The sequence below is a fragment of the Arachis hypogaea genome, chromosome 8, assembly GCF_003086295.3.
Source record: "Arachis hypogaea cultivar Tifrunner chromosome 8, arahy.Tifrunner.gnm2.J5K5, whole genome shotgun sequence".
NCBI classification, from domain to species: domain Eukaryota; kingdom Viridiplantae; phylum Streptophyta; class Magnoliopsida; order Fabales; family Fabaceae; genus Arachis; species Arachis hypogaea.
This window is the reverse complement of record NC_092043.1, coordinates 49,000,067-49,026,259: the sequence shown is the minus strand read 5'-3', so window position 1 is coordinate 49,026,259 and position 26,193 is coordinate 49,000,067. Positions and strand designations below refer to the sequence as shown.

Below are 26,193 nucleotides of genomic sequence, written 5' to 3'. Positions count from 1 at the left end.
AGGCAAAACTACAAATGACATCAAAGGTATTAAAGATAAAGTGCATAATCCTAAATAGGAGATGGACAACATATATCTAAATATTTAAGTACAACTTTCTCCTTCGCTAATACATTAACTTACAACACAATAATGGTAATAAATTAACTGATTCGATAATAATGTATGCACTAACTAAAAATATTAATATCTTTGAATATTTAAATAAAACTAATATTACACTTGCATACTAACAATCTTGCTTGTTAATCGTAAGAATTAATTAACCTTCAGACGTGATCTAACTAAATAAACAGGCGCTAAACTATGTAGGATTGATCATGTTTAGGATTTTAAAATAAGTAGAGCTTGGTGCTTATGGTTATAGTAGCTATGATGATTTTACAAATGTTAAAATTAAAGTCACATATTTTTTATATTTTAATAATATTTTTTTAGAATTAATTTTAACAATACTTTTTAAGAACACCGTAACCACAATAGCATGCAGCTTGAAAATATGCAACAAATGATAAAACCTGAATTTTTTAAGTTTGTAATATGTGCATTTGTGCATGGAGTATGCTACTATGCTATTGCTTGGGAATTAATTATTTCACTTTTATTTAGCGAGGAAATTAAATAGCTATGCATATATTAGTTATATGGGGACTTCATCATTACCTATTTTCTTAATGTGAAAAATTAAGGAAGATATTCTAACAATTTTTATTGCTAAACTATCACATTGTTCATAAAGTTCAACAAACAAGTTCAGCATGATATAAAACAAGTACACTAGCATCATGTATAAAAGAGTGAACCTGAACTCTGTAACAAGCTAAAAATCTCTAAAACACTGAATCTAAGCCAGCTTTCTTGTTTTTGTTTTTCTTCCTTCTAAACTTTGATGATTGAGGGGTTACAATTGTGTCTAAATCCTTCAATAAAAATCTGATACCTAAGTCTTCCATACTCTTTCACTTTTGTGGAATTGGAGGAGTGTTGCATGCTCCTCCTTGCCGCCGCCGTGCTTCACCCTAAACCGAGGTGTTGGGTCCGCAAACATAACCAAAGTTGGTTAGATCAACCTGTCTAAGTGTACATGCAAGTAGGGCACAAAAAAGGGACCTTTCACTATAAGGATCAAGCAATGATATACGAATGATATACCAAAGGAACCTTCACTTATGTAGATAAGTGGGTTGAGACTTGAGAACAAGAATTGCCTTGAAATGAGAGAGCAGGTGTTTCACCCATTTACATGCCCACCATTGGAAAAAGGATCAAAATCCTTTTCCAGTTGAAAACTTCTGTATTCTGATCTGGCACAAGAATCAAGGCCCTCTGCAAAATCACAAAATCAAAGACATCATCAATAGGGCATTGCTAAATATTTCCTTGTTATTGACAAAAGTTCCTTCAACTTTTCTTTATAAAGTTTTCCATGCATTGAAGTTTTTTAAAAATTGCTAATTTAGCTTCCCTTGAGACACTTGTTAGCTAAAGATTTTAAACTAGAGAATATCCTTCAACAGTGAAATGTACTAAAAACTTACAAGGTGAGGTTGGTTATGTAAATTGAATGATATTATAAGTGCTCAATTGTAAACCGTGTCTATAGACATGAGTGAAAAATCATGTTTTGGGATTTCTGATGCAGCAATCATTTTATAAGGATTTCACACTTGGATGCTAACCATCCAACAATAATATGACTTCGATAACGTGTCGCTGCCAGAAGCACTAGTGGCAGTTTAGGTACAGAAAGGGACAACTACCTCGAGACATGGGGTGAAGAGGGCTGATCCGGAGAGGATCGTTGTGCAGAGCCACCATGAAACCTTTGCTCTTCAAACACTCCACCAGATCGACTTGCCTCATTCGGCTGTGGTACTTCGTTGACACCAGGGAAACCCATTGGCCCCAGAGACCCAAATTCAAGCTGTTCTGCCGGGGAACCGTAGCCTGCATTATGATCATAAGGATAAAACATTACAACAGAAGGCATTGTTGGTCCATTCGATGATATCCCACCGGGATTCATGCCAGGTATAGGGTACATTCCATAAGCTACATTGGCAGCACTGTTCTGTGAAGAGTTTGCGTGGACCGGACCGTTCTGGTGAGAAATGAAGGAGTCATGTCTATGCGAAGCTCCCCACGATCTCTCAGAGCGGCTCTCACTTGTCGACAACCTCTCTGGCTTTGGGCCGGTTTTCTCACTTTGGTTGCGATTGTGGCCACGTCCAGTTCCTCGCAACTTTGAGTTCACCCAATTCCCTTCTCTGTCGCCATGATGGTCATTTCTGTCATAGTTGTAATTTCCCCGTCTGGTATTTGTGGAATGTCGCTCGCGAACAGAGACCTTCTGATATAAATTTATAAACAAGACACAACATTACAACGAAATCACCATCAATAAAAGCAGGCTGATCAATGGTTTTGTAATTGAAAAACTACTTTATTTAAATGCCTGAGCATATGTAAGAATAAAATACTAAGTTTTTCTTTTAGAAATTTATCATACCGGATTTGGCAGGTAGGTTCCAGTCCCACTTCGATACCGGGGAATATCATCCACAAAACGCTGGTAAACGTTGGCAGGTCTATTAGAAACAGACTGGACGGGAGCAACAGGAACTAGACGTGGCCCATAGTTCATATTCATAAGCTGGCTGAAAATATTGGCATTAGCCGCAACAGGTCTACCAGGACCATCCCAAGGATAACGACCCTGCAAATAAACGGGAGGTACCATAACTGGTGAAGGATACACCATTGAAGGAGGATGACGTGTGTTTTGACAAAATCGTCCATATTGCAAATTTTGCCAATGGCTAACGAAGTCACTGTTCAGAATATCAGGCTTGTGTTCCGATGGCTCAGTCACCACCCTTGGCATAGAATTGGAAGGGCTTGAAACCTCAGGTTGATCATATCCCTCGGATGAATCAAAATTCTGATTAGAGTCATTGGTATCTGTTCCTTCTTCTGCAGTGAAGTTGCTTGTTGCAGTTTCCGATGACTCTGTATGAAAATTATATATAGGAAGCATTGTAACAAATGGTACAGGTGGCCCTGTAGGATAGAAGGCAATCGGAAGAAGGCCAGAATTATCAGCTGCTCTTTGGCGAGAACCAGAACCTAAGATCATGGGGGCCATGGGTACTGGAGAATCTGGTCCACTTGCTTGGGCTTCAAAACCAGATACTTGATGCCTTGGAACATGCAAGGAAGTAGCAGCTGGAGGGCCAGTGCTTCTTTCGGACATGTCCGATGGCATAGTTGACAAATGTGTCCATTCCCTGTTTTCATCATCTAATCTATTCGTTGAAACCTCTGTGGCGTTCTTACCCTTACCATAAACACCACCATATTGCCCCAAGGGAGTGCTTTTCCTTCCCCTTTTCTCCCTCGTTGGCTTCGAGGATTTGGCCGATGATCCTTCCCAAGAGCTTTCAGAAGAAGTTTTACTGCTCCTGAAGGAGCTTGAAGGTGGTCCGCTGGACAACTGAGAATTTGGCATTCTATCATCAAAATAAACCTCATTTCTCCTGCCATCTTGATACAGAAAATTTTCTATATGCTCTTCTCTTGTTGGGCCTCGATTTTCTATAGTAAACTTCTGTGAGTTTCTAGTTGAACTACTAGAGCCGGCTGCCCGAGATGACGGGCCAAAGTTATAACTACCCGAAGTTGACTGTTGCTTATCATCTGGAAGCATTTCAAAGTTTCCATTATCAACTTCAACCCCACTTCCAGAACCCCTTTCCTGCTCATGCCAGAAATCATTATCGGCTTCTCCAACAGGACTGAAATTCTCATTCCCAGATTCAACTAAATCTTGAGGATTTGATGCAAATCCTAAGCTAGGAAAATATGGTGTCAATGGTGAAGGGACTAAACCTTGAGGAAATTGCATGTTAGTGCCCCAAGAAGGCTCAATGAAAGGAATATTACCCATGTTTCTATGAGCATATCCCATTGATGTGAGAATGGATGGTGGAAATGGAAATGGTATGTGACCTGGAGCAATGTTCACCGGAACATGACCCTGACTACTGAAACCTTGGGCTGTCGGAGATGCCATCATATTCAGAAGGTCTTGCTCCTCCTGATGCATCATCTGCATTCCAGCTGTTCCTGCAATAGATGCAAACTCTTCGCTCACAATCACCGAGCCGGATTCATCATGATAACTATTTGAACCACTGTTAGACTCAGCAGAACTATCATGAATTTGGCGAGATGGCATGTGCCTAGCTGATGAATCATCTATTCTAACACCATAACTTGGAACAATCTCAGGCTCAACAACATTCTTCCTCTGACTAACCTCCAATTTCGCAAAGGAATTTGGGAGTTTACTACTTTCTGCAGCTCTTGAACGTCTCCCTTGGGAAGAAACTTCACCATATGAGTCAGTTAGCTCAGGGCTAGAACGTGTTCTGGCAAAAAGAAACCTCCCTTGAACATCAGTTGGAAGATTATCGACCTTAACGTTCCTCTGGACCTTATCAACATGAGCAGCATGATTAGAATTAGTTTCTCTTCTGCTTTGATCAGAGGTCCTTGAATTATTTTGGCTTCCATAACTTTTTTGACTCTGAGTATGTGACACTGTAGAAACTTCACTACCTTTATACGAGTTTTCAGAGGATAAATTACTATGCTGAGACAGCCCACTACGTGAAACATGATCTCCTTCTATATGGAATTCATGATTCGAGGTAATATCAATTTTGTGGATATTGTGCTGGACATTCTCAGATCTCTGTGATTGGTCGGGACTGGATAGCCTCAATCGCCACAAGTCATTGCTTGGAGCATCAGGTCGTTGCCCACTTCCATGTCTATCCCAAGTGTTCAGAAAGAACTGATTGACTTCAAAAACCAATTCCTCCTCTGGACATTCAAGTAATCTAGCCAGCCTTTTAGCCCCGAAAGTAAAGGCACTGCGTATCCTATAGAAATTACCTGGTTCACATGAATCATAGATGCAAATATTAGCCATAAACAGATAAGAAAAAATAGATTAAATAGTTTGGGGAAACCAATACAGTACATGTTTAACTCCAGCAACAAGCATAAAATTTACCATACTTTCATCATTAATTGAGATTCTATAAACAGAAAAGCATAACATGAACCAATATACCTTTGCTGACACTACGGCCAAGGTTATTGTTGACACGCAAAGGATCGATAACATTGAAATACTTCAAAGCAAAGGATTGACCCTGATTTTCTTGGCCACTGGGAAAAACAGCATACACTGAGCTACAGGCATCAAGAAATAGCTTACTGAGCAGTAAATCTCCACCATCTTTTCGAGGAGGTTCAGCTGTGGAAAAAAAAGGGATAAATAGGAGGGGGAAAGCAATATAAGAAAGACAGAGCTAAACAAAAAATTAGTAAACAAATGTTTCAACAGATTGTAACCACCTGTTACATCTGGGAGTGAACTAATGGGAACTGGACCCCAAAGACTTATGCAGAAATTGTCCCAGTCAAACTTACTAAAAAACTCCAGAAATCGATACAACACCTATATTTTCAAAAAGGGAGGAAAAGATAACATTATGTTAAAATTAATGATAAAAAAATACAAAAAATAAAGAAAACCATGATAAATTCCAATACCTCAAGTGGTCCAGCAAAGTTATTGTTGAAAACGTGGAATATGTAAAGAACCAAGGTTTCTAACGCATAAGTTGAGATAAGTCCATGGTGGGCACCAAGTATACGACTCTCATAGTAACACCAAGCTTTTATAAGTATAATGCTACGCTTGAATAAATGATTTTGGTTGATCAGATTATCAACCTACAGAAACAAAATCAAATCTTTATCATTCGAATACAAAAACAGTACCAAGGACACAGCTCTAAAGAGAATGATACACTGTGAGGCTTCTGGCTTAGATGCGCTGAATTACCTCCTCAAGAAAACAAAGGGTACACAACCCTCCAAGCTGGTTAAATGAAATGTCTACTACAATATTCTCAACAAGACACTTTATAATCTTCACCTGCAAATATGAAGAAGAATGTAAAACACTACTACTAAATATTACAATCCTAACTAAAATTAATCCTAATAGTGTCACGTATAAGAGACACCATAAGTATGATTATGATTTGAAGTGCGACGAAATGTACATAACTCAAATCACTACATATTGGCTACTACAACACTTTTCCTCAATGTAGTTTAATGTTAAACGTAATTTCCTTGCAAGGTGATATTTGTATTAATATCTGGACCAAGTGATCAACAGAGAAAAGACACATACACATATGCAAAAATCAACAGAAAGGGTGAAGAATTCAGCAAGCAGAACGAGAATTCATCATGAACTCCCCATAAACTTCCTAGTTCCTAACAAATTTCTTTGCAAAAATGAGGAAACTTACACACTACAAGGTTTCATCGTCATTTAATAAGTCAGCAAAATTAGCGCAAGACTTTAAAATAAACTGGACAAGATTCCAAACTTAACCTTGACACTACCTAAATTACAAAAGCAATAAATCTTAGCAAATTAAATATATTCTCGTAGAAAACTTACTTCAGCCTGAATGTACTGAACCTCCTTGACATGAAACTCTGCATTCTCATTCTTCTCCTCATTCTCAAGCATGTCACGGACCTGATGTGCCCAATTGTCCTTCAGATTTTGATTCTTACTGAATGCTGTTAAGTCAATATCTCCATCAGGCAAATAAGTTTTGAGCGGTACCGATCCAAAGGTGAATACCTGTATCATAAACAATTATACACAATAATATGGGAGTACAAGTTACACAAACACAATCAGGGTTTAATTTCCTCACTGCAAACAAATCATTTGTGCAGAACTGATCATCAAAGTAGCATTTCTAACTTAGCACTAGGCTGAAGTCTTGTTGAGCTTATTTTTATGAAATAAATTAAAATAAGTTCCTAATTCTAATTAAACAGATGTACATAATTTTAAAACAATTAGACAAAAAGTTAGAAAGAAAAGCTAAACCAAGAAATAGAAAAGTTGTTTTAATGCTTTCTGAAATGAGCTAAAAATAGTAGCTTTTGAAAAATCTCTAAAATCTGTTGTATCAATAATGCATTCTAATTCCACAATAAAAACCGTTATTCCAACACATTCTCATCCAATGGATACAAAACTCAAGTGTTACTACAAGTTTACACCATACATTTTGCATCATTGACCAGTTTTTCAAGGTTGGAGAAATACAACAACCTAGATCATGATTTGTCATAACATCCCTCAACATTTACCAATATTGTAGTATGATTGACTTACCAACAAAATAAGTCCTCAAAGCAAAGAAGCATATAGTAAACACATAAGGCCACTGACCTGGCAAGGGAAGCATTTCATGATCAAGCGCTGTACATAGTCTGCGACGGCATTTCTTCGCTCCTCGGAGGGTGGATTAGGCTGAATGCAGGCAATAAGCTCTGCAGTCCTCTCCTCAGCCTTCAACCACCTCTCAGAATCAAGTGTCTGTAACACCGATGCGGCCTCATGGGGCAATAAGCCATTTGGCAATAGCCCACTTTGTGGCTGTGCCCATGTCTCATGTTCTCCCATGCAAGCCTATGCCTTCCCTAACTGCTCCACCAAGTAAAACCCCACCAGCCACCCCCAAGCCGAAAATCAACACCAACCCCACCACCACCACCACAGCTTCTTCTTCCAGATACACTTCCACAGCAACAAATATTCGGAACTAACAAAAGCAACACATTAAAAGCATCCAGCTCTAGCTATTTTCTCAGTGGTTTTCCCTCAAACACTTCATGTGCACAATTTCTTTCTCTACTCCTCCCAGTGCAAACAACAAAACAAACCAAGATGCACTTTTATTCCCTCTGCAGTTCCACGAAAAATAGCAACAACCAAAAAAAAAATAATAAAAAAGTAAAAATCCCACTCAACAAATTCTGGGTATTACTGAAAACAAGATAAAACACATAGAACCCAAAGTGCCCCACCTACTGCAAAAAACGAATCCTCAGAAATAAAACCCAGATTCTGCAAGAAACCCCAATGAATCAAATATATCAAAATATAAATTTGAAAAAAAGTTTAACCTTTTATGTATTTTAATAAGAGATAAAGGTTAGATGATCAAAACCCTAAATGGATGAAGGTGAATCTCCACACAGTTGAAGTGCTGTACGAATACAGAGAAATGGGCGCTTGGGGAATCAAATCCAAGGTGAAAGGAGAGTTGGGTTGCGATCAAAAACGGGTCTTGGTGCAAGCCAGAGAAAAGGTTAGAAAACGAGGGTGTGGTTTTTGTTTGTGTGTTGTGCCTTTTTTTTTGTTGGTTTATGAAGGGAACAAAAATATGTGGAATGGAAGATATTAGGGATTGAAAAGAGAAGAAAGGAGGTTATAGCTAAGAGAGAAAGGGGTTCGGCGTATAATAAGAGAGAGAGAGAGAGAGAGAGAAAATGAGAGAGAGTGTGTGTGTGAATGTGAATGTGTGTGCTTATTTTTATGCTATGTACTATGTATTGCTGTGCATTTAAGGGTTTTTAATTTTATTTTATTTTCCCTTTTTTGGGGGCTCATTTCATTTTGTTGTGTATTTGGTTTTGTGTATTGCGAAATGGTGGCATAAGTATAATGGAATTGGAATATTGGAAATGGAGGATGAACAATGGAAAATGAGAAAAGAGAGAGTAAAGGGAAAAAAGGGGGAAAAGAAAAGAAAAAGGAAGAATGGTGTAGTGAGATTTTTCCATTTTTGGTACATGGAGATTTGGAGAGAAGTATGTAAGAATTGAAATTTCTTACTTTTGTGACATTGTGTATTTTTGTCTAATTTAATTGCTTGTTGTCTTTAATGTCTTCAAATAAAAACATATAGTTTAATGATAGTTTATTATATTATTAATAGTGTATTAAAATTAATATCATAATTGAATAAATAAGTAGTTTTTTTTTTATATGTTGCTGATAAGTAAAAGTAAGTAGGTTTTCTGTTTTGGTCTTATATTTTCTTTGTCCTTTGGTTTTAGAAATGTTGACCAAAAACAAAATCCATTTACACATGTTGCTTATGAGTGTGACTAAAAAGGAAGAAGAACAAGAAAAGAAATGTTAATGTTGTGTCACTTAATTTGAATGACAAAAAACAAATGCTTAACAATAAATTAATTGTTTTGCCTTCAAATAAGCCTATTTTTCAGTGACATATGCAAATTAAAATGAAAACATTGCATCATGAAATAGAGCATTTGGCTTAAAATTGTAAATGCTATGTATAATGAATCATATTTTGTTGATTTTTTTTTATCTATATTCACATTTAGTGATTACTCACATGAATTGATATATAATTGAAAATCGTTAAATAATTTAATATATTTAATTAAATTATTTAATATAATACATACTACCACTTTATTATTATTTTTATATATAAAAACATTTGTATATAAATGGTCACCTTCATATTTTACTAAAATTTGTAATGAAATGGTCGATATTGATGAAACTCATCATAAAACTCTCCAAGTTCTGTCAATGGCTCAAAAAATGTGGAGATGGTGAAGTGATTAGTGGCCACATCTCATTAACCAATTGGATCCCTTGTATGTGAACAACAATCTTTGTCTGGTTACTCAAAACTACATTGAAAGCTTTCAAACATTTGTCATGGAGAGCAATGGTCTCTTAGAATTTCACTATTTGAGCCATATGTTGTTGTTGGATTGCTTAAAAGGCAAATATCTTATAATAGAAAAATATAAAAACCATGGGATAAAAGATGAAGAAATAAGATTAAAAAATTGTATCTCTAATCTTATCTTTTATGGATTTTAGCTTTTTATGGTAGATTAAAATTTGACAAATTTTGTCTGAAAAAAATTGCTTACTTTTGTAGTGTGATTGGTTGAAAAACGTTTAGAAAACAATCGAATAGTACATAATAATATCTACAATTTTTTTTGTAATAAATTTGTGTAGATTCAACACTAATCAATTCATTAATATTTAAACATATTAAAAAACATTTACATAGATATGTATAAATAGTGTCGTTTTGTGATAGTTTGATTGAAGGGGTGATTAGTGTGGCTACGAGCGATAAACATGTAACAAGGTGATATATAACGAATTGACTTTTAAAATGATATACATATGACTAATTTGTAGAGAATTGTAAAATGTGCTAATCAAACTGATAATTCTTTGTTGTGGGTACTTAGTTTAACCATGTAATTAAAATTATTCAAAAGAAATAGTAAAAAAGATCGAAATAAAATTAAGAAAAGAAGTCTTCTACTAACTTTCAACTCAAGACTATCTTCAATTTTTTTCTCTCAATACATACAATTAGTGACGCTCCTTTTTTCTTTTCAGGTATCACTATCGTGTAACAAGGAGTGGAAACAGAGCAGGCTAGACTTTACTCTTAATAAGTCTGACCAGACCTATAATAGAGTATATTGACCGATAATTTGGTATAAGTTTTTTAATGAGTATTGAGTCTGGTCTATTGTTAAATCTAGCCTGGTGTAAAGTCTGTCAATAAATATATTTTTTAATAATAATTATATTTAAAATATAATTTAATTTTTAAAATTATAAAATATAAAATAATAAATTTATAGACAATATTGATATAAAATAAAAATAAAATATCAATAAATAACTATCATTGATTTAAAAAAATATATATATGAATATATTCCTACTTAACTACTTCCAAAATATGTAATATATCAAAATAAAATACTTCATCAATATCAAGAGTGTAATAAACCAACTAAACATAACATCAAATAAAAGCTAATAACTACTTAAATCAAAACAAAGTAAAAAGAATGTTGGACAATTAATCGATTAACCCTCCAAACTTAAAAGTGATTTAATCTTCCTGTTCCTAACACCTTGAAAAAAAAAACAAACATACACATATCATTAGATTTTTAAATAATATAAATGCAATAAATACTTTTTTATTAGTACAAAAAAGAATATTTAAAATAAATTTGTGGTCATAATCTTAATATAAATTATATGATACCTTATTTATATATCATGAAAATTTAACTTTATTATTCTAACTACTCACGTCATACCAATATCAATGTTCTCACATTTAAAAGGAAAAATACTTTCTATAATATTAACATGGATACTTAGTCAAAAAGAGAAATATTAGAAAGTTGATTTTTATCTTTGGTTTTTTCTTCAAACCATATTTGTTCCAAAGCCAATCTCCTCCACAAATGAGAGTTTCAATAAACTCTTGATTTAGTCGAGAACCATATTTATCAATAACTCTTTCTCCAGTACTAAACGGAGACTCTACCGTTGAGACAGAAATTACTAATATGTCCGTTGCCATTTTAGATAAAACCTTGAACTTCATGCTATTGTTTTTCCATCACTCCAAAGCACTAAAAGATTTAGAATGGTCTTCATAAATGTAAACAATCTCATCAAAATAAACTTCTAATTCTGATTTTGTTGGATGAATGGCTTATTTTTTTCTGAACTATATTCAATATTTCATCAATTCTACTTATTTCAGAACTAATCATATTAGAAGAAGCAACTAGACCATTAGTGTTAACTCTACTTATTATTGTCTCACCATGATACATTTTAACATATTCATCATACATTTTTTGTAATATATTCTTCACTTTTTTCAACATTTTCAGCAGCCACATGCTCATATTTATAAATTAAAGGAAAACAAAATTTAATAACATGTAATATGTACACAGGATCCAAAACACAAGTTAGAGACATTACCATATTGATGAAAGAATCTATATTCTCAATAGCATCGTCAATTACTTGTTTCACTTTCTAAACATAAGAAAATACAAATTTACAGCAAGATACTCACTACCAGAAATATATGAGTAGTAAGATTAAAAACTTTTAAAATTTTGCAAATCTTCTCAACTTTCCTCCACCCCTACTTGTAACCAACAATATTGCATCTACTAGAGATGCGCCTATATACAAATAACCTAGTAAGCAGGGACGGACCTAAGAACAATAATAAGGGCGCACTTGCCACCACCAAGGTAGTCAGAATCGCGTGTAAACTCGTGGAAACGCACGATTATGCGCTTCTACTTCATCTTTTCTTTGCGCTTCTGCTTCTCGTCCAGAACCAGGCTGCTCCGTGTGAAATTGCTGTTGAAAATCGCAGAGTCGCCAGAATCGTAGCTTCTGCTGCGTGGTTGCGTTTCAGGTTGAAGAAGTTCTTTTTCTTGGCCCTAACCCTGAGTCCCCTAATTGCAGCTCAACCCAACCAATGGCCCAATCTAAATAGAAGACAATGGAAGAAGAGCCCTAGCAGAGTAACAGTCTTTAATCTCTTCATCTCCCTTATTTTTACAGTTTATCTCCAATTCTCCATGGTCAAAATTTCAAATTTTCACCTCTCTCAAGTCTCAATCTCTGACTCTATATCTCTTTCCCTCTGAAATTTGAATTTCGCGCGACCGAAAACTCCAATTTGGAGCATCGCCGACTCGCCGTGACTCCGTGAGGTTTGCCGCTGGTGTTATTGTGGTGGTTGGACTGCGTGAGGCCGTGAGCTTCACTTTGCGATTACAACACATTGAGACTCTCTAGCTCAGTGGCTCTGCCTCTCTGTCTCTGGCTCTCGAATCTAGATTGGAATCTGGTTGCTGCTCTTCCCCTTCCCTTTCTGCTAGTTTATTGATTTTTTTTATATTTTCAATTACAAATTTTAATTCAAATAATTATAGTTTAGGTATATATTAATCAAATATTTTATTTTTCCGTGACTTTATATATTTTATTTTATTCTCGATTTATTCATCTTAATTACTTATTTTTTATCTTTTGTTCTATTACATGTACCTATGTTGCATATAAAATTTTAAAATAAATTGATTAATTTATTAATTTAAAATATATTTTTTATTTTTAGAAATAGTAATAAAAAATTATTTTAATTATAATACATAATTAAATAGATGCATAAAATCTTTTATCTAACATTATATCAAAATTAAATTAAAATATATATAACAAATTTAATTCTTTTAAAAAAAATTGTAAATTATGTTTCTATTATTTTATATAAACATACTTTTGATATACAGATAGATTTAATTTTTTTAGTATTTATATATAATTCTAGTTTTAAATTATAAATACTAGTGTATTATTAGGCACTACTATGCCAATTGATTCAATCTTTTATTATTAAATGTGTATAAAAAAATTAGTTAGGATAATAAATTATTTATAATTTAATTAAAATATTTTAAATTCTAATTTTAAAAATAATTTGTTTATAAATTATATATAATGAATAGTATTTTAAGAATGAAAGTATTCACTAGCTCTTTTTTATTTTTATATCTTCATATAATTAATAATATTTAATAAAATTTATTTTACTATATATATTTTTCTCCCACTTTTAAAATTTTTTGGATCATCAGTAAGTTTTGAAAACAATCAAATAGTATTTACATAACAATATCTACAATTTTTTTTAATAACAAATTTGTGTAGATTCAACACTAAAGTATCCGTTAATATTTAAACATATTAACATTATGACATATTTTTTTTTCTCAAAGATAAATGTTATTTTATTAATATAAAATAAAAGTATTTCCATAAGAAAGTACAAAAGAATTGGGTATTCCCATTTATCACCAACTGTGACTGAAAGACTAAGAGCTTAAAGAAGAGTAAAGTAAGAGTAAAGAAAATTAGTAGCATCTATCAGGTATGGCTCACGAGTTCACGCACTAAATTGCTGGCTTCTTTCACTATCTCTAGTGCGAGCTTATTACCTTCTCAAAAACATACCGATTCCTCGCTTTCCAAGTGCTCCAACACAGCGCCGCTATGAGGAGGGTCTTTTGTCTACCGTCTAATTGAGCCGCTGCCCAGGATAAGAATCGTTGCCACCAATTGAAAAATGTCTCTTCTTCTCTCATCCATAGGTCAGGGGTTATTAAGTTTAGTCTCCATATTATTGAAGATAGGGGGCATTAGAACAAAGCATGAGAAATTGATTCAGCCTTCAACATGCATCTTGGACAAGTGGTAGGAGTGGATGTGAACCGGCTGTGGACTTGTTGCAATACTGGAAGCTTTTCATGAAGACTTTTTCATAGAAAAATCTTAATTTTATGTAGTAATTTCAACTCCCAAATGCTATTCCAGACTCTGTTGTGTATGTTCTGGAGCCTCAATGAAGTAGGAGAATGAAATAATCCATAAGCAATTTTGTATCCTGACCTAACTTCATATATACTAGATTTTGTCCAGCACCAATTAACTTCATCCTCCTCCTCTGTTGGTTTGATTGAAAAAATTTTATTGCATATATCAACTGAAAAAATCGACTCAATCAGATTTCTATTCCAGCTTCTATCAGGATTTAGTAACGCACTAACGTAATACACTTGCAGATCTGGCGGGATTGTGAGTGCATTTTGAGGGATATTAAAGGGCACTGGTGGTGGGAGCCAGGGGTCATGGAAGATGCGAACATTAGTGCCAGAGCCTATTTTCCATAACAAGCCTTTCTCGATCACCTTGCGCCCTTCAAGAACACTTCTTCAGCCCCACGATGGTACGCTTCATATCTTTGCATGTAGGAAATCTGTATATCTGAAATATTTAGCTTTGAGCATTCTTGATAGAGTAGAATTAGGGTATTTCATTAGACGCCAACATTGTTTTCCCAATAAAGCCAAATTTTGCGCCCTTAGGTCCTTGATTCCCAGCCCTCCATCTTTCTTCGGTCTCGTCATTGTGTCCCATTTAATCCAAACCATTCTTCGTTCTGCGCCTTTTTGCCCCACCAAAATTGCGAGAGCATGCTATGAATCTCAGTCAACAGCGTGTCCGGGAGCTTGAAACAAGAGAGTGTATAAATAGGAATCGCCTCCCCCACCGCTCTCAATAGCGTGTGCCTACCACCTGATGACAATAGACTTCTTTTCCAACCCATAATCCTCTTCTGAACTTTATCCTTGATAGCTCCAAAGGTTGCTTTCTTTGATTTTTGAACTATAGAGGGCAGTCCCAAGTATTTGTCTTGTGCTCTGATATGTTCAATATTTAGTGTCTGAGCAATTGCTAGTCTTGTGTTCTGAGGTGTGTTGTGACTGAAAAAGATAGCTGACTTATTCAGATTGACTTTTTGCCCACTGAAATCCTCATAGATCTCTAGCAATTCTAGAATACTTGGCTTGTATTAGGTGCGCTCTTGCAAAAAAGATTGAATCATCAGCAAACAAAAGGTGATTAACTGTTTGGCATCTCCGATTAACTTGAACTCCTTGAATTAATCTGTTTTGCTCTGCCTTGTGTAGCAAGAAGGAAAGCCCTTCTGCACAAAAAAGAAAGAGATATGGAGATAGGGGGTCACCCTGTCGGATGCCCCTATTTGGCCTAAAATAGCCAAAAGGTTGACCTTTCACAACGACAAAGTAAGAAACAGTCATTACCAATTCCTTAGTCCAGTTAATCCATTTAGCATCAAAGCCCAGCTTATCCATAATATACCATAAAAAATGCCATTCGACCCTATCATAAGCCTTGCTCATGTCTAGTTTAATAGCCATCTCATGCTCTGCCCCACTTCTCTTATTTTTCAAATAGTGTATACATTCGTGGGCAATTAGGATATTATCTTAAATGAGTCTACCTTTGAGAAATGAACTCTGATTTGGGCTTGTAATTTTATTCATAATACATTGTAATCGATGCACCATAACTCTAGAAATAATTTTATACATAACTGAAGACAAGCTGATCGGTCGTACCTGAGTCATGTCATTGGCATCTGGCACCTTTGGAATCAAACAAATTTGAGTATGATTGAAGCTTTTTAGAATTCTGCCACTGTGAAAGAAACTTCTTACTGCCTTAAAAACGTCACCTCCAACTATATCCCAGAAAAAGTGAAAAAACTTAGCTGTAAACCCGTCATCACCAGGAGCACTCTGAGCGTGAACACTAAATGTAGCTCTTTTGACCTCGTCCATAGTTACTGGCCTTTGGAGCCTACGGTTCATGGAAGCTGTAACCTTTGGCTCCAAATCCTCTAAGTATGGATTCGGATCAGCCGAACAAGAAGAAGTAAAAATATCGCAAAAGTAGTCTTCAGCTATCTTTGCAATACCCTCCGGTTTTGATGCAATCTCATTGTCCCTCCCCACTAATCTCCAAACTCGGTTCCTTCGCATCCTTGATTGAAATTTCTGGTGAAAGAATCTAGTGTTCTGATCTCCTTCTTTTAGCCACTTGACTCTAGATTTTTCTCGCCAATAGCTCTCTTCTTTCAAATATGCCAGCTCCAGCTTCTTCTCCAAACTGGTAACCTCCTCTTCCCCATTGATTCCAGCCACCCGCAACTCCTCTAGTTTAGCTTGAAGGTCCTCAATTTCTTTTCGAGAGTTTGCTTTGTGAGTTTTCTGCCATTGAACTAGTCTATGTCTACAAACTTTCAACTTTTGGGTCAAGGAGAACATAGCTGAGCTTACAACTTCCATTCTCCACACTTCACTGACAATTCTCTTGACATCCTCTTCTCCACACCAACGTTCCTGGTATTTAAACCGCCTTTTACTATGCCAGGATTGAGGTTCGGTTTCCATCAAAAGTGGAGCATGATCCGAGCCTGACTCTGTAAGCCTGTGCACCACTGCATTCGGAAACTTCAACTTCCATTCCATCCCAACTAAATAGCGGTCAAGCCTCTCCTTCACCAAATCCTATCCTTGTCTTCGATTTGTCCACGTGAAAGGTGCCCCACCATTCCAATATCCACTAATTCGTTACTGTCAATAAAATTAGTGAATGTTGCAATGGTGGTTGCTGATTTTTAGCCTCCACCCTCCATTTCCGCTTGGCTTGTTATAGCATTAAAATCGCCTGCTATTACCACTTTTCCTTCTAGGTGTTGGCTCATTGTTGTAAGCTCCTCAAACTGTAAGGATCGAATTTGTTTCGAACAACTCAAATGGACACCAATGAACGCCCATACCTCACTGCTTCCGACTTCCTTAATTTCGGCTGCCACAAAGAATTCTCCACTGCTAATAATTTGAACACTGATGTTGTCCTTCCAAGCTAGCACAAGTCCTCCTGCCACTCCTGCCGGGTTAATAATATGCCAGTTTTCGTAGCTGCATACCCGAAGTTTTGCTTCCACCTGTCGAGATTGGTTCTTTGTTTCACTTATAAACACAATCTCGGGGGAGTGGGATTTACAGATCCCTTTTAAGGTGTGAATTGTCAGGGGTCTCCCCAAACCCCGACAATTATAAACTATAGTTCTCAAGGCGCCTTGGGTGCCATTTGTAGGCTGGCACCCTCCACCATCTCTTCAACTGCATTTTCATCCTCTATTCTTGCTTTCTTTGTAGATCCTTCAGCTATACCACTCATCAACCTTTTTTTGGGTTCACTTTTAGTATCTGACTCTGCAGCACCTTGTCTTGCTAACCTTTTCCACTTCCTACCTTTATTTGTGGTGAGATACTGCCCAATAGCGAATTGCATAAGCTGCCCTTCATCCTCCTTGGTATTGGACTGACCAGCTATGATAACCTCCATGCATTCTGTTCTAGAATTGGCTGATTGAGGTGACTCAGGTGCTGCCCTATTACCAGTGTCTTGTGGTTTCAAACTTTGTTTCCCTTCTTGCATTGACATCCCTGCAAATTCTTCCAATAAGCAGTTTAAGACCGGTTTTTTCTTACATTGAGTGGCATTATTCTGGTTTTTGGTTGAGTTGTTGAATGCTCTTTCTCCTTCAGAGTAGATTCGCGTTCCCACTTGGTTGGCTTTAACCCATTCGCCAATGTCATCCTCTTTTACCATATCACTCTCTGTGTCCTTCAGCAGATCATGGCAGTTTTTCACCTCGTGCCCCAATTTTGCACAATAGGTATAGAACTTTCCAAGTCTCTCATAGCGCAGTGCCACTTCTACCTCCTTTTTATTAGGTCCTGCCACTATTAACTGATCTCTCACTTGCCTGGCAGCATCAATATTGATTTTGGTCTTCACAATCCTAGTTTCTCTGCCTCGCATCTGAAATTTACCTACCTCCAACATTGTGCCCAATTTTTCTCCCAATTTACGTCAAACTTCGATGGTTTTAAACGATTCTGGCAAACCCCAAAATTGAACCCAAACTGAAAAATTGGAAATAATCTCTTCATCACAGTTCTGATCTTCCTTCCATCTCTTGACATGGAGCAAATAATCTTTGAATAGCCATGGAGAACCACGTTCAACACGCAAGACATCCACTTCTTTATTAAAAAAGAATTGGAAGGAATTATCCCCTTTATCACTCACGCTAAATCCTTCCGGATTTCCCCATATAGTCTTTAAAGCATTCCCCATGATTCCAATTGAGAAGGTTTTGGAAGTAAAGAGTCTGCCATAGAGACTATTGGAGCAAGCGTTAATACCTTCTGATATGTATGCCTCTTCCAGTAGAATCACATTCCTACCTCCTTTCCGGTTGTCTTCCTCGGTCCGATCTTCATCCCTCGTTGTCTCAGCCATGCAAATTACGGAAACTTATATTGAGATTTGATTGACGTTGACAATGTAGTCTTGACGGCAATAAGAACTCTGTTAAAAAATCCTAACAGAACACTAAAAAACTCTAAGAGAGTACTCACACTATGACATATATTAAAAGAACATTTATATAAATATGTATAAATGGTATCGTTTTAGGATGGCTTGATCGAAGCAGTGACTAGTGTGGCTATGAACAACAAATGTTGAATCTGCAACAATATAACATGTAACGAAAATAAATGATACGCATATGACTAATTTGTAAATGATTGTAAAGTATGTTAAATTTAAAACTAAATTTAAAAAAGAAGTCTTCTTTAAACTTCTAACTCAATATTTGTCTTTTTCAACTTTCTTCTTTTAATACACATAATTAGCGACTTTTTTTTTCTTTTGCATATTACCATCTACAAATAACCTACTAAGTCTTCAAAATAAAAGGAAAACCTTGAATTATATGTTACATGGCTTAGGATTCGATAGTCTTAGAACTTTTGGACCACTTAATGGTCCCATTAAAAAACATATTTTTAGAGTTTTTTTAACAATTGTTATATAGTTCTTGAACTAATTTTAATTACAAATTAATTTCATATATTTTATTTAATTATAAAAATTGTTTTTTATTTTATAAATTATTATTTTATCAATTATCTGTTATATTTATTAATAATCAAATACAAAAACAACAACCAATTATATCCTCTATTGATCCTAATAAAGTTTTTGGCCATTCCAATCGATTAAAATATTAAATTTGATCTCGTGACGTTCGTCCATGACTTCCAAATCATGTTTCCTTGAAATTCAATCGATTGGTTTATCAAAACAATCGATTGAATTGTAACTCAATCGATTGAATTACAGTGTATCACAAAACAATCGATTGAAAGTTGTAAGGTAGAATGATTTTCACTTAAACCAATCGATTGTTTATACTTTCCAATTGAATGAATACCCAAAAACAATCGATTGTTTTTGTTACTCAATCGATTGAATTCACGAAAACAACATGAATTTGTCAAATACAATCGATTGGAAAGTGATGACTTTGAAGTTTTAACCAAATTCAATCGATTGGTAATGTAATCCAATCGATTGGAAGGTGATGAAGTTGAATTTTTTGCCAACTTCAATCGATTAGTAATGCTACCCAATTAAAAGTAAATAATATTTAAACTTTTTTTTAACAAAATTAAAATAAAGCACAAAAATAAGAATAAATTTGTATAGGAGTACATTCATTATGTTATACTTTTAATAATTAATGTAAATTTTAAAAAATTGAATAAATTTATATTTATTTTGATTATATTCAAAAGTGAATTATATGTATTCTTATAATCAAGAAATATACTTAACTTCTTTTATAATAAGTAATTTTTTTAATAATTTAATTTATTAAAAAAATCACATCTTTTTATTCCTTCAAAACATATCTTAATAAAAATATTTGTAACAATAATTTACATCCAATAAGAATATCTTAACGAGCAGTTACATCATTCTGTCATACGTTAATGCAAAATTTATAGAACGTGAGTACGTGATTGAGTATGTTGTTTTAGATTATAAACATAGGGGTAAAATAGAAAAAAAATATTCGACACCAAACCCTCTGTATTCCTAATATAAATTGTTATAGATAAGTATAGTTTCTTAAAATTTTGGGGTGTCCAGGCCACTACTTGCCCCCTCTAGGTCCATCCCTGATTACAAACTAATTAATTAATAATAAAAAATAATAACATCTATTTACTTTTAGTATTTCTCAATTTTTGTGAATTAATAAAAGATAAAAAAAATTTTCTTACACAATTAATTTCACAAATAAAGTATCGAAATGAATAATTGCAAAATTAGAGATTCTATTCACTGACCTCGATTTTGTAATCAAAACGATGGTTTATTTTTTAAACACTACAATGAAAAATTTGATTGGACCTTTGCTGATTACTGCAACGGTGATTAACAATGAAGAAATAGTAGATATTAAATAGACGGATAAAAAATTAAAAAAAATGGATATTGAGTAGATGGATGTTCCAAAGAAAAACAATTAAATTTTTTATAATCAAAGAAAATGATACACGATTTCAATGGTGGGATTGAATAATTAGTGATGGATTATTCACCAATTATGTTAATATTAAGGAAAAGATAAGATTAGTTTATCTACATCAAAATAAAACAGCAAAAATTGAAGATAAAATTTTAAAGATAAGATAGATGAATAATAAGATAATTTCTAAAAAGATAACAAGATTGAAATAGGTGCAAGACACATTTCAATCGATTGGCTAGCATTACCAATCGATTGAAGTTTGCAAAAAATTCAACTTCATCACCTTCCAATCGATTGGATTACATTACCAATCGATTGAATTTGGCTAAAACTTCAATGTCATCACTTTCCAATTGATTGTATTTGGCAAATTCATGTTGTTTTCATGAATTCAATCGATTGAGTAACAAAAACAATCGATTGCTTTTGGGCATTCATTCGATTGGAAAGTATAAACAATCGATTGGTTTAAGTGAAAACCATTATACCTTACAACTTTCAATCGATTGTTTTGTGATACACTGTAATTCAATCGATTGAGTTACAATTCAATCGATTGAATTTCAAGGAAACACGATTTGGAAGCCATGAACGAACGTCATGAGATCAAATTTAATATTTTAATCGATTGGAATGGCCAAAAACTTTATTAGGATCAATAGAGAATATAATTGGTTGTTGTTTTTGTATTTGATTATTAATAAATATAATAGATAATTGATAAAATAATAATTTATAAAATAAAAAATAATTTTTATAATTAAATAAAATATATGGGATTAATTTGTAATTAAAATTAGTTCAAAGACTATATAGCAATTGTTAAAAAAACTCTAAAAACATATTTTCTAATGGGACTATTAAGTGGTCCAAAAGTTATGCGACCACCGAATCCTGAGCCGTGTTACATTCTAAGACTTTATTATTCGCATAAAACATCATTAATTACTAGCACAACACTATTGTGGGGACTTGGGAGTAGTTAAAAGTGAGGGTGTGGAGGATTTTTTTCTGGGATTGGATTGGATTGGACATTTTATGGGCCAACGATTTAAAAACCCTAAACTGTTTTTAAAAGAGCCGTTATCCAGGCCTCTAAAAAGTTTTCATATCACAAAAAAAGAGTATTGGGCCTACATTAGTAGATTCATCTTTTTCATGTTACATCTTTGAAGCTATGACAGTTAAAACACACATAATGACAAAAACGCAAAAACAACACTCCCAAAATAACAAGTCCAAAAATCCCCAAAATAATAATAATAAAAAAAAGAATGTTCGAACGCAAAAAAATGTTATATGTATTATCTTTGTGTATATTTCTTTTGGTACATTTTTTACTTTTAATATTAAAAATAATGGATGAAAAATAATATATATTAATTAAAATGTAAAAAAGAAGGAGAAACGTAAAAAAAAAAATAACAATAACGACGATAACGATAACGTTTTGTTAGTTGAGTGCGTGTATAAACGTTCTCTGAAATAAAAGTAATTTTTCTTGTGTTTGGGCTAACTTAGTTAGACTTAGATGACAAAAATACTTGAATATCGTAACATAATTATTTTTCATTATTTGTAGTCATAATGAAAAGTTATTCTATTTATGACTTTATATAAAATAAATTTTGAAAATATTTATTATTATAAAAAATATTTCTTTTTTTTCTTAATAGGTATACACTCCCAATACACCCATGCACAGATAGAAAAAAAAAAGAGTATCAAAATAAAATAATACCCAATGTTTTAGAAAAACAAAATCCCAACATAATAAGTAACAACCTAAAATAAACTAATTATGGGATTTTCAACAAAGAACAAATAGAATATATAATTTTATTATCAAAATTTAAAAAGACGGTCAAATTGAAGACCAAAACAAACAAAAATAACACACCACCAACAAAAATTATATTACGTATACATAAAAAATTATTCACCAAATCAATTATTTATATATATAAAAAATATTAGCATACAATAATAAATAAAAATCACAGTTTATTTAGAAAAATAACGCAGAGACATACACAAGTATAAAATGAAAGTCAAATACTTCTATAATTAATCATTACTATTTCAATTTCAGTATTTGCACCGAGGTTTACCAATTACCACACCATAGCATAAACCCTAGTGTGTTTCTATTTTAAAGTTGACAAGTATGAAAATTCATCAAACCGATTGTATTTTTACTATGAGCTATAAGAAGGACTAAGCCAAAATCCAAAACATATCTAAAATTTCTCAAGTTACCTATGCAAATATCCCACCAAAAAAAAACCTATATATAATATATAAAATATATATTAAAAAATTTGTAAATATTGATCTCATGAATACTAAAAGATATTTCTATAGTTATTTGTCCGTATCCTAACAAGATCATCACTAAAAGATGTTAGATATTTTTCAGAAGATTATTACTAAAAAATGCTAGATATTTTTTAGAATTATTCACTAATGTTAGTAGATCTCCAACTAAGTGGGACTCACAAATTAAAAATAAATAAAAAAATAAATGAAAGAAAGTGCCTTTTAAGCCATGAGAGAGGGAGAGAGAGTTTTTGAGACTCACCTTTGAAAGAAAAAAGAAAGAAAACAGAGAGCTTCAGCGTCGAGGGAGAAAAAGAAATTGGGAAAAATGGCAAATCATTTTTTATCCGATTGAACTGGTAAACTTGTTCTATTTCTTATAAAATTTTAGTATGTTATCCCTTGTATAGAGATGAACATTAGGATATAACTTGTTAGTTGTATTGCCTTCTTTTTTGTCTGATTTGAGATACCCACTTTGTGGAGGGTTTATGTTGATTCCATCAGTTTTGATGATGTATCTTGTTGATTGTTGAGATGCCCTGTGCTACTAGGAAGACTGATTGTGTACCCATTATTTTGATAGTGGAAGATTTTACTAGACTAGGTCCCGTTGATTTTTCGTCCCTCTTTTGGGGGTTTTTCCACGTTAAAATTTTGGTGTCTGATTATTTAATTTCTGCCATTATATTTGTTGCTTGGAGTATCTTTGGTATTGCTATTTAATCGCACAGATTGTGGAAAAAAAATTTTGATACTTCCGCTGTTAGACATGTTCTTGTTTGAACCTTTGTTGAGTTTTTCCTAACAAAGTAATATCAGAGCTTTGGTTGTTTATTTCTCTACTGATTAAATGGAGGAAAATACTCATGAGTCAAATATGGTCAAATTGAATTCTCAAAATTACTCGATTTAGAAGATCCTCATGGAAGATATGTTGTATAGCAAGGACTTGTATGATCCTGTAAAGAGGGATAAATCTAAAGGTACTAAATCCGATACTGAATGGAAGAAGGCAGTTGCTTTGATTAGGCAATGGCTTAATCTTAGCATGTATCCACATGTTGATACCGAAACAAATGCCGAGAAGATATGGAATAAATTGAAAGAGTTATATGAGAGGAAGAATGTGCAAAATAAAGCATTCTTAATTAGGAAGCTTGTCAATATGAAGTATATTGAAGGTAAATCAATGTCGGAGCACTTGAGCACCTTTCAGGAGATGGTGATTCGGTGAACCAACTAACAAATAATGAAATCACTTTGAAGGTTGAGTTGCAAGCCTTGTTGTTGTTGAGCTCTTTGTCTGATAGTTGGAAAGTTCTGGTTGTAACACTGACTAATTCAGCTCTTAAAGAAAAGTTGACGTTAGTAATGGTTAAAAAGAGCATATTAAATAAAGAAGCCAGAAGAAAAGAGCAAAGTTTGATTAATGCTTCCTCCCAGTCAGAAGCACTTGTTTCAGACTCACGGCGGATAAGTCAAAGTAAAAAATCTCACAGTTCTGACAAGTCATAGAGTCGAAGCAAGTCAAGAAGAAAGTACAAGCCAAGGCATATCAAGAGGTATTGTAGATCTTTAAAAGAGAACAATCAAGGAGAAGAAACGAAGACATGGTAAAGATAGTGATAAAGAAACTACTGCTATTGTTTATGAAGATGTTCTTATCACATGTGATGAAAATTATGTGAATCTTGTCTGTGATGATTCCACTTGGAAGAATTCTGGTGCCTCATGCCATGTTACTCTGAGGCGTGAATTTTTCACTTATTATACTGCTAGAAATTTTGGCAAGATCAAATTGGAAGATAAAGAAGTGTGTGATATCATTGGTATGGTGATATGTGGCTTGAAACTAACATGGGATGCAAGTTGCAGTTGAAGAATATTAGGCATGCGTCAGATATGCGGTTCAATCTTATTTCAGTGAAGGCATTGGATCAAGAGGAGTATTGCACTTTCTTTGGTAGTGAAAAATGCAAGATTACTAAAGGAGCTCTCATTATTGCTAAAAAAGACAATAGTCTCACTATTCTCTACCGGTTGCAAGTAAAGTTGTGCAAAGAAGAGGTGAATGTAGCTGATGATTCCTCTTCTGATTTGCGGCATATACGTCTTGGTCACTTGAGCGAGAAAGGACTAAACGTCTTAGCCAAGAAGCACTCACTTCTCGTGAAAGGTATAACTTTAAATATTTATACTCATTGTTTTGTTGGAAAGCATGCTAGAGTATCATTTCATAGTTCTAGACCTCATAGGAGATCACATGTTCTAAATTTAGTTCACACTGATGTTTGCTCTATGGATGATAAGACACTAGATGGTGCATCATACTTTGTTACTTTTATTAATGATTATTCTCGAAAAGTGTGGGCTTTTGTTTTGAAATCTAAAGACCAGGTGCTCGGTATCTTCAAACACTTTCATGCAAGTGTTGAAAGAGAAACAGGAAGGAAACTGAAATGTGTTCGAGCAGATAATGATGGTGAATACAGGAGTCAATTTGAAGAGTATTGTAAAGGACATGGGATCAAGTTTGAGAAGACGGTTCCTAAGACTCCTTAACATAATGGAGTTGCAGAGTGAATGAATCGCACTATCAATGATCGAGTCAGGTGTATGCTCTCTTATGCAAAGTTGCCTAAATCCTTTTGGGGTGAAGCGATGAGGACTGCAGTATATCTGATCAACCTTTCTCCTTCAGTTTCACTAAATGGTGATGTTTCAGAGAAAATTTGGAGAGGGAAAGATGTCTTATATAGTCACTTGCGAGTGTTCGACTGCAGAGATTTTATTCACATTCCAAGAGGTGAAAGGTCCAAATTGGATAGAAAGTCAAAGCAGTGTATCTTCATGGGTTATGGTTACGAAGAATTTGATTACAGATTATAGGATCCGGGGAGCAAGAAGATAATTAGAAGCTGAGATGTGATTTTTCTTGAAGACCAAACTATTAAAGATCTTGAGAAGACAGATAAGCCAATAACTGTTAGGCATTCTGCTAATGATGAACCTGGTCCTTCTACTAGACCTCTTGTTGATGAGGGAGATATACAAATTGATAATGATGGTGATGATTTGCATAATGAACCTACACCTCAACCTAAGGTGTCAGATGAAAAAATTCCACCAGATGTTGAAGTTTCACCTGAACCACTAGTTGAGCCTGAATTGAGAAGATCTACTATAGAGTGTCATCCTTCTCAAAAATACTCTCCTCACGAGTATGTGATGA

General features: G+C 34.1%; 3 protein-coding genes across 8 annotated transcripts; all 3 read right to left on the bottom strand.

The window, feature by feature from the left end:
* Nucleotides 1-684: 684 nt before the first annotated feature.
* Nucleotides 685-8,603, bottom strand: LOC112708048 (uncharacterized). 6 transcript variants are annotated; one of them, XM_025760160.3, is made up of 11 exons: nucleotides 8,127-8,603; nucleotides 7,984-8,023; nucleotides 7,346-7,860; nucleotides 6,554-6,742; nucleotides 5,921-6,013; nucleotides 5,626-5,808; nucleotides 5,428-5,530; nucleotides 5,141-5,326; nucleotides 2,510-4,959; nucleotides 1,761-2,350; nucleotides 685-1,326 (listed from the first exon to the last, which is right to left on the bottom strand). In XM_025760160.3, exons 3-11 carry the CDS (start codon nucleotides 7,577-7,579, stop codon nucleotides 1,317-1,319), a joined length of 4,038 nt encoding a protein of 1,345 aa, XP_025615945.1. In that variant the 5' UTR covers nucleotides 7,580-7,860; nucleotides 7,984-8,023; nucleotides 8,127-8,603; the 3' UTR covers nucleotides 685-1,316. The 6 variants fall into 6 exon arrangements, with proteins under 6 accessions (XP_025615945.1, XP_025615948.1, XP_025615947.1 ...); XM_025760163.3 differs by having other exon boundaries at nucleotides 1,761-2,347; nucleotides 8,127-8,482; XM_025760162.3 differs by lacking the exon at nucleotides 7,984-8,023 and having other exon boundaries at nucleotides 8,127-8,506.
* A 6,171-nt stretch (nucleotides 8,604-14,774) lies between these two features.
* Nucleotides 14,775-16,707, bottom strand: LOC140174760 (uncharacterized). Its single transcript, XM_072200272.1, has 2 exons — nucleotides 15,796-16,707; nucleotides 14,775-15,119 (listed from the first exon to the last, which is right to left on the bottom strand). Exons 1-2 carry the CDS (start codon nucleotides 16,705-16,707, stop codon nucleotides 14,775-14,777), a joined length of 1,257 nt encoding a protein of 418 aa, XP_072056373.1.
* A 1,414-nt stretch (nucleotides 16,708-18,121) lies between these two features.
* Nucleotides 18,122-18,553, bottom strand: LOC112705473 (uncharacterized). The gene has a single exon (XM_025756299.1). The coding sequence runs from the start codon at nucleotides 18,551-18,553 to the stop codon at nucleotides 18,122-18,124; it is 432 nt and encodes a 143-aa protein (XP_025612084.1).
* Nucleotides 18,554-26,193: the final 7,640 nt, after the last annotated feature.

What these genes read in the sequence shown, in the direction of transcription:
- LOC112708048 (XM_025760160.3), bottom strand. Translation starts at nt 7,579, where the DNA reads ATGGGAGAACATGAGACATGGGCACAGCCACAAAGTGGGCTATTGCCA. An exon ending in TTCAGTACATTCAGGCTGAA is followed by an intron (nt 6,014 to 6,553) that starts GTAAGTTTTCTA and finishes TCATATTTGCAG; the next exon opens with GTGAAGATTATAAAGTGTCT. An exon ending in CCCTTTGTTTTCTTGAGGAG is followed by an intron (nt 5,809 to 5,920) that starts GTAATTCAGCGC and finishes TTGTTTCTGTAG; the next exon opens with GTTGATAATCTGATCAACCA.
- LOC140174760 (XM_072200272.1), bottom strand. Translation starts at nt 16,707, where the DNA reads ATGGAATGGAAGTTGAAGTTTCCGAATGCAGTGGTGCACAGGCTTACA. An exon ending in ATGCCAATGACATGACTCAG is followed by an intron (nt 15,120 to 15,795) that starts GTACGACCGATC and finishes AACACACCTCAG; the next exon opens with AACACAAGACTAGCAATTGC.
- LOC112705473 (XM_025756299.1), bottom strand. Translation starts at nt 18,553, where the DNA reads ATGGCTGAGACAACGAGGGATGAAGATCGGACCGAGGAAGACAACCGG.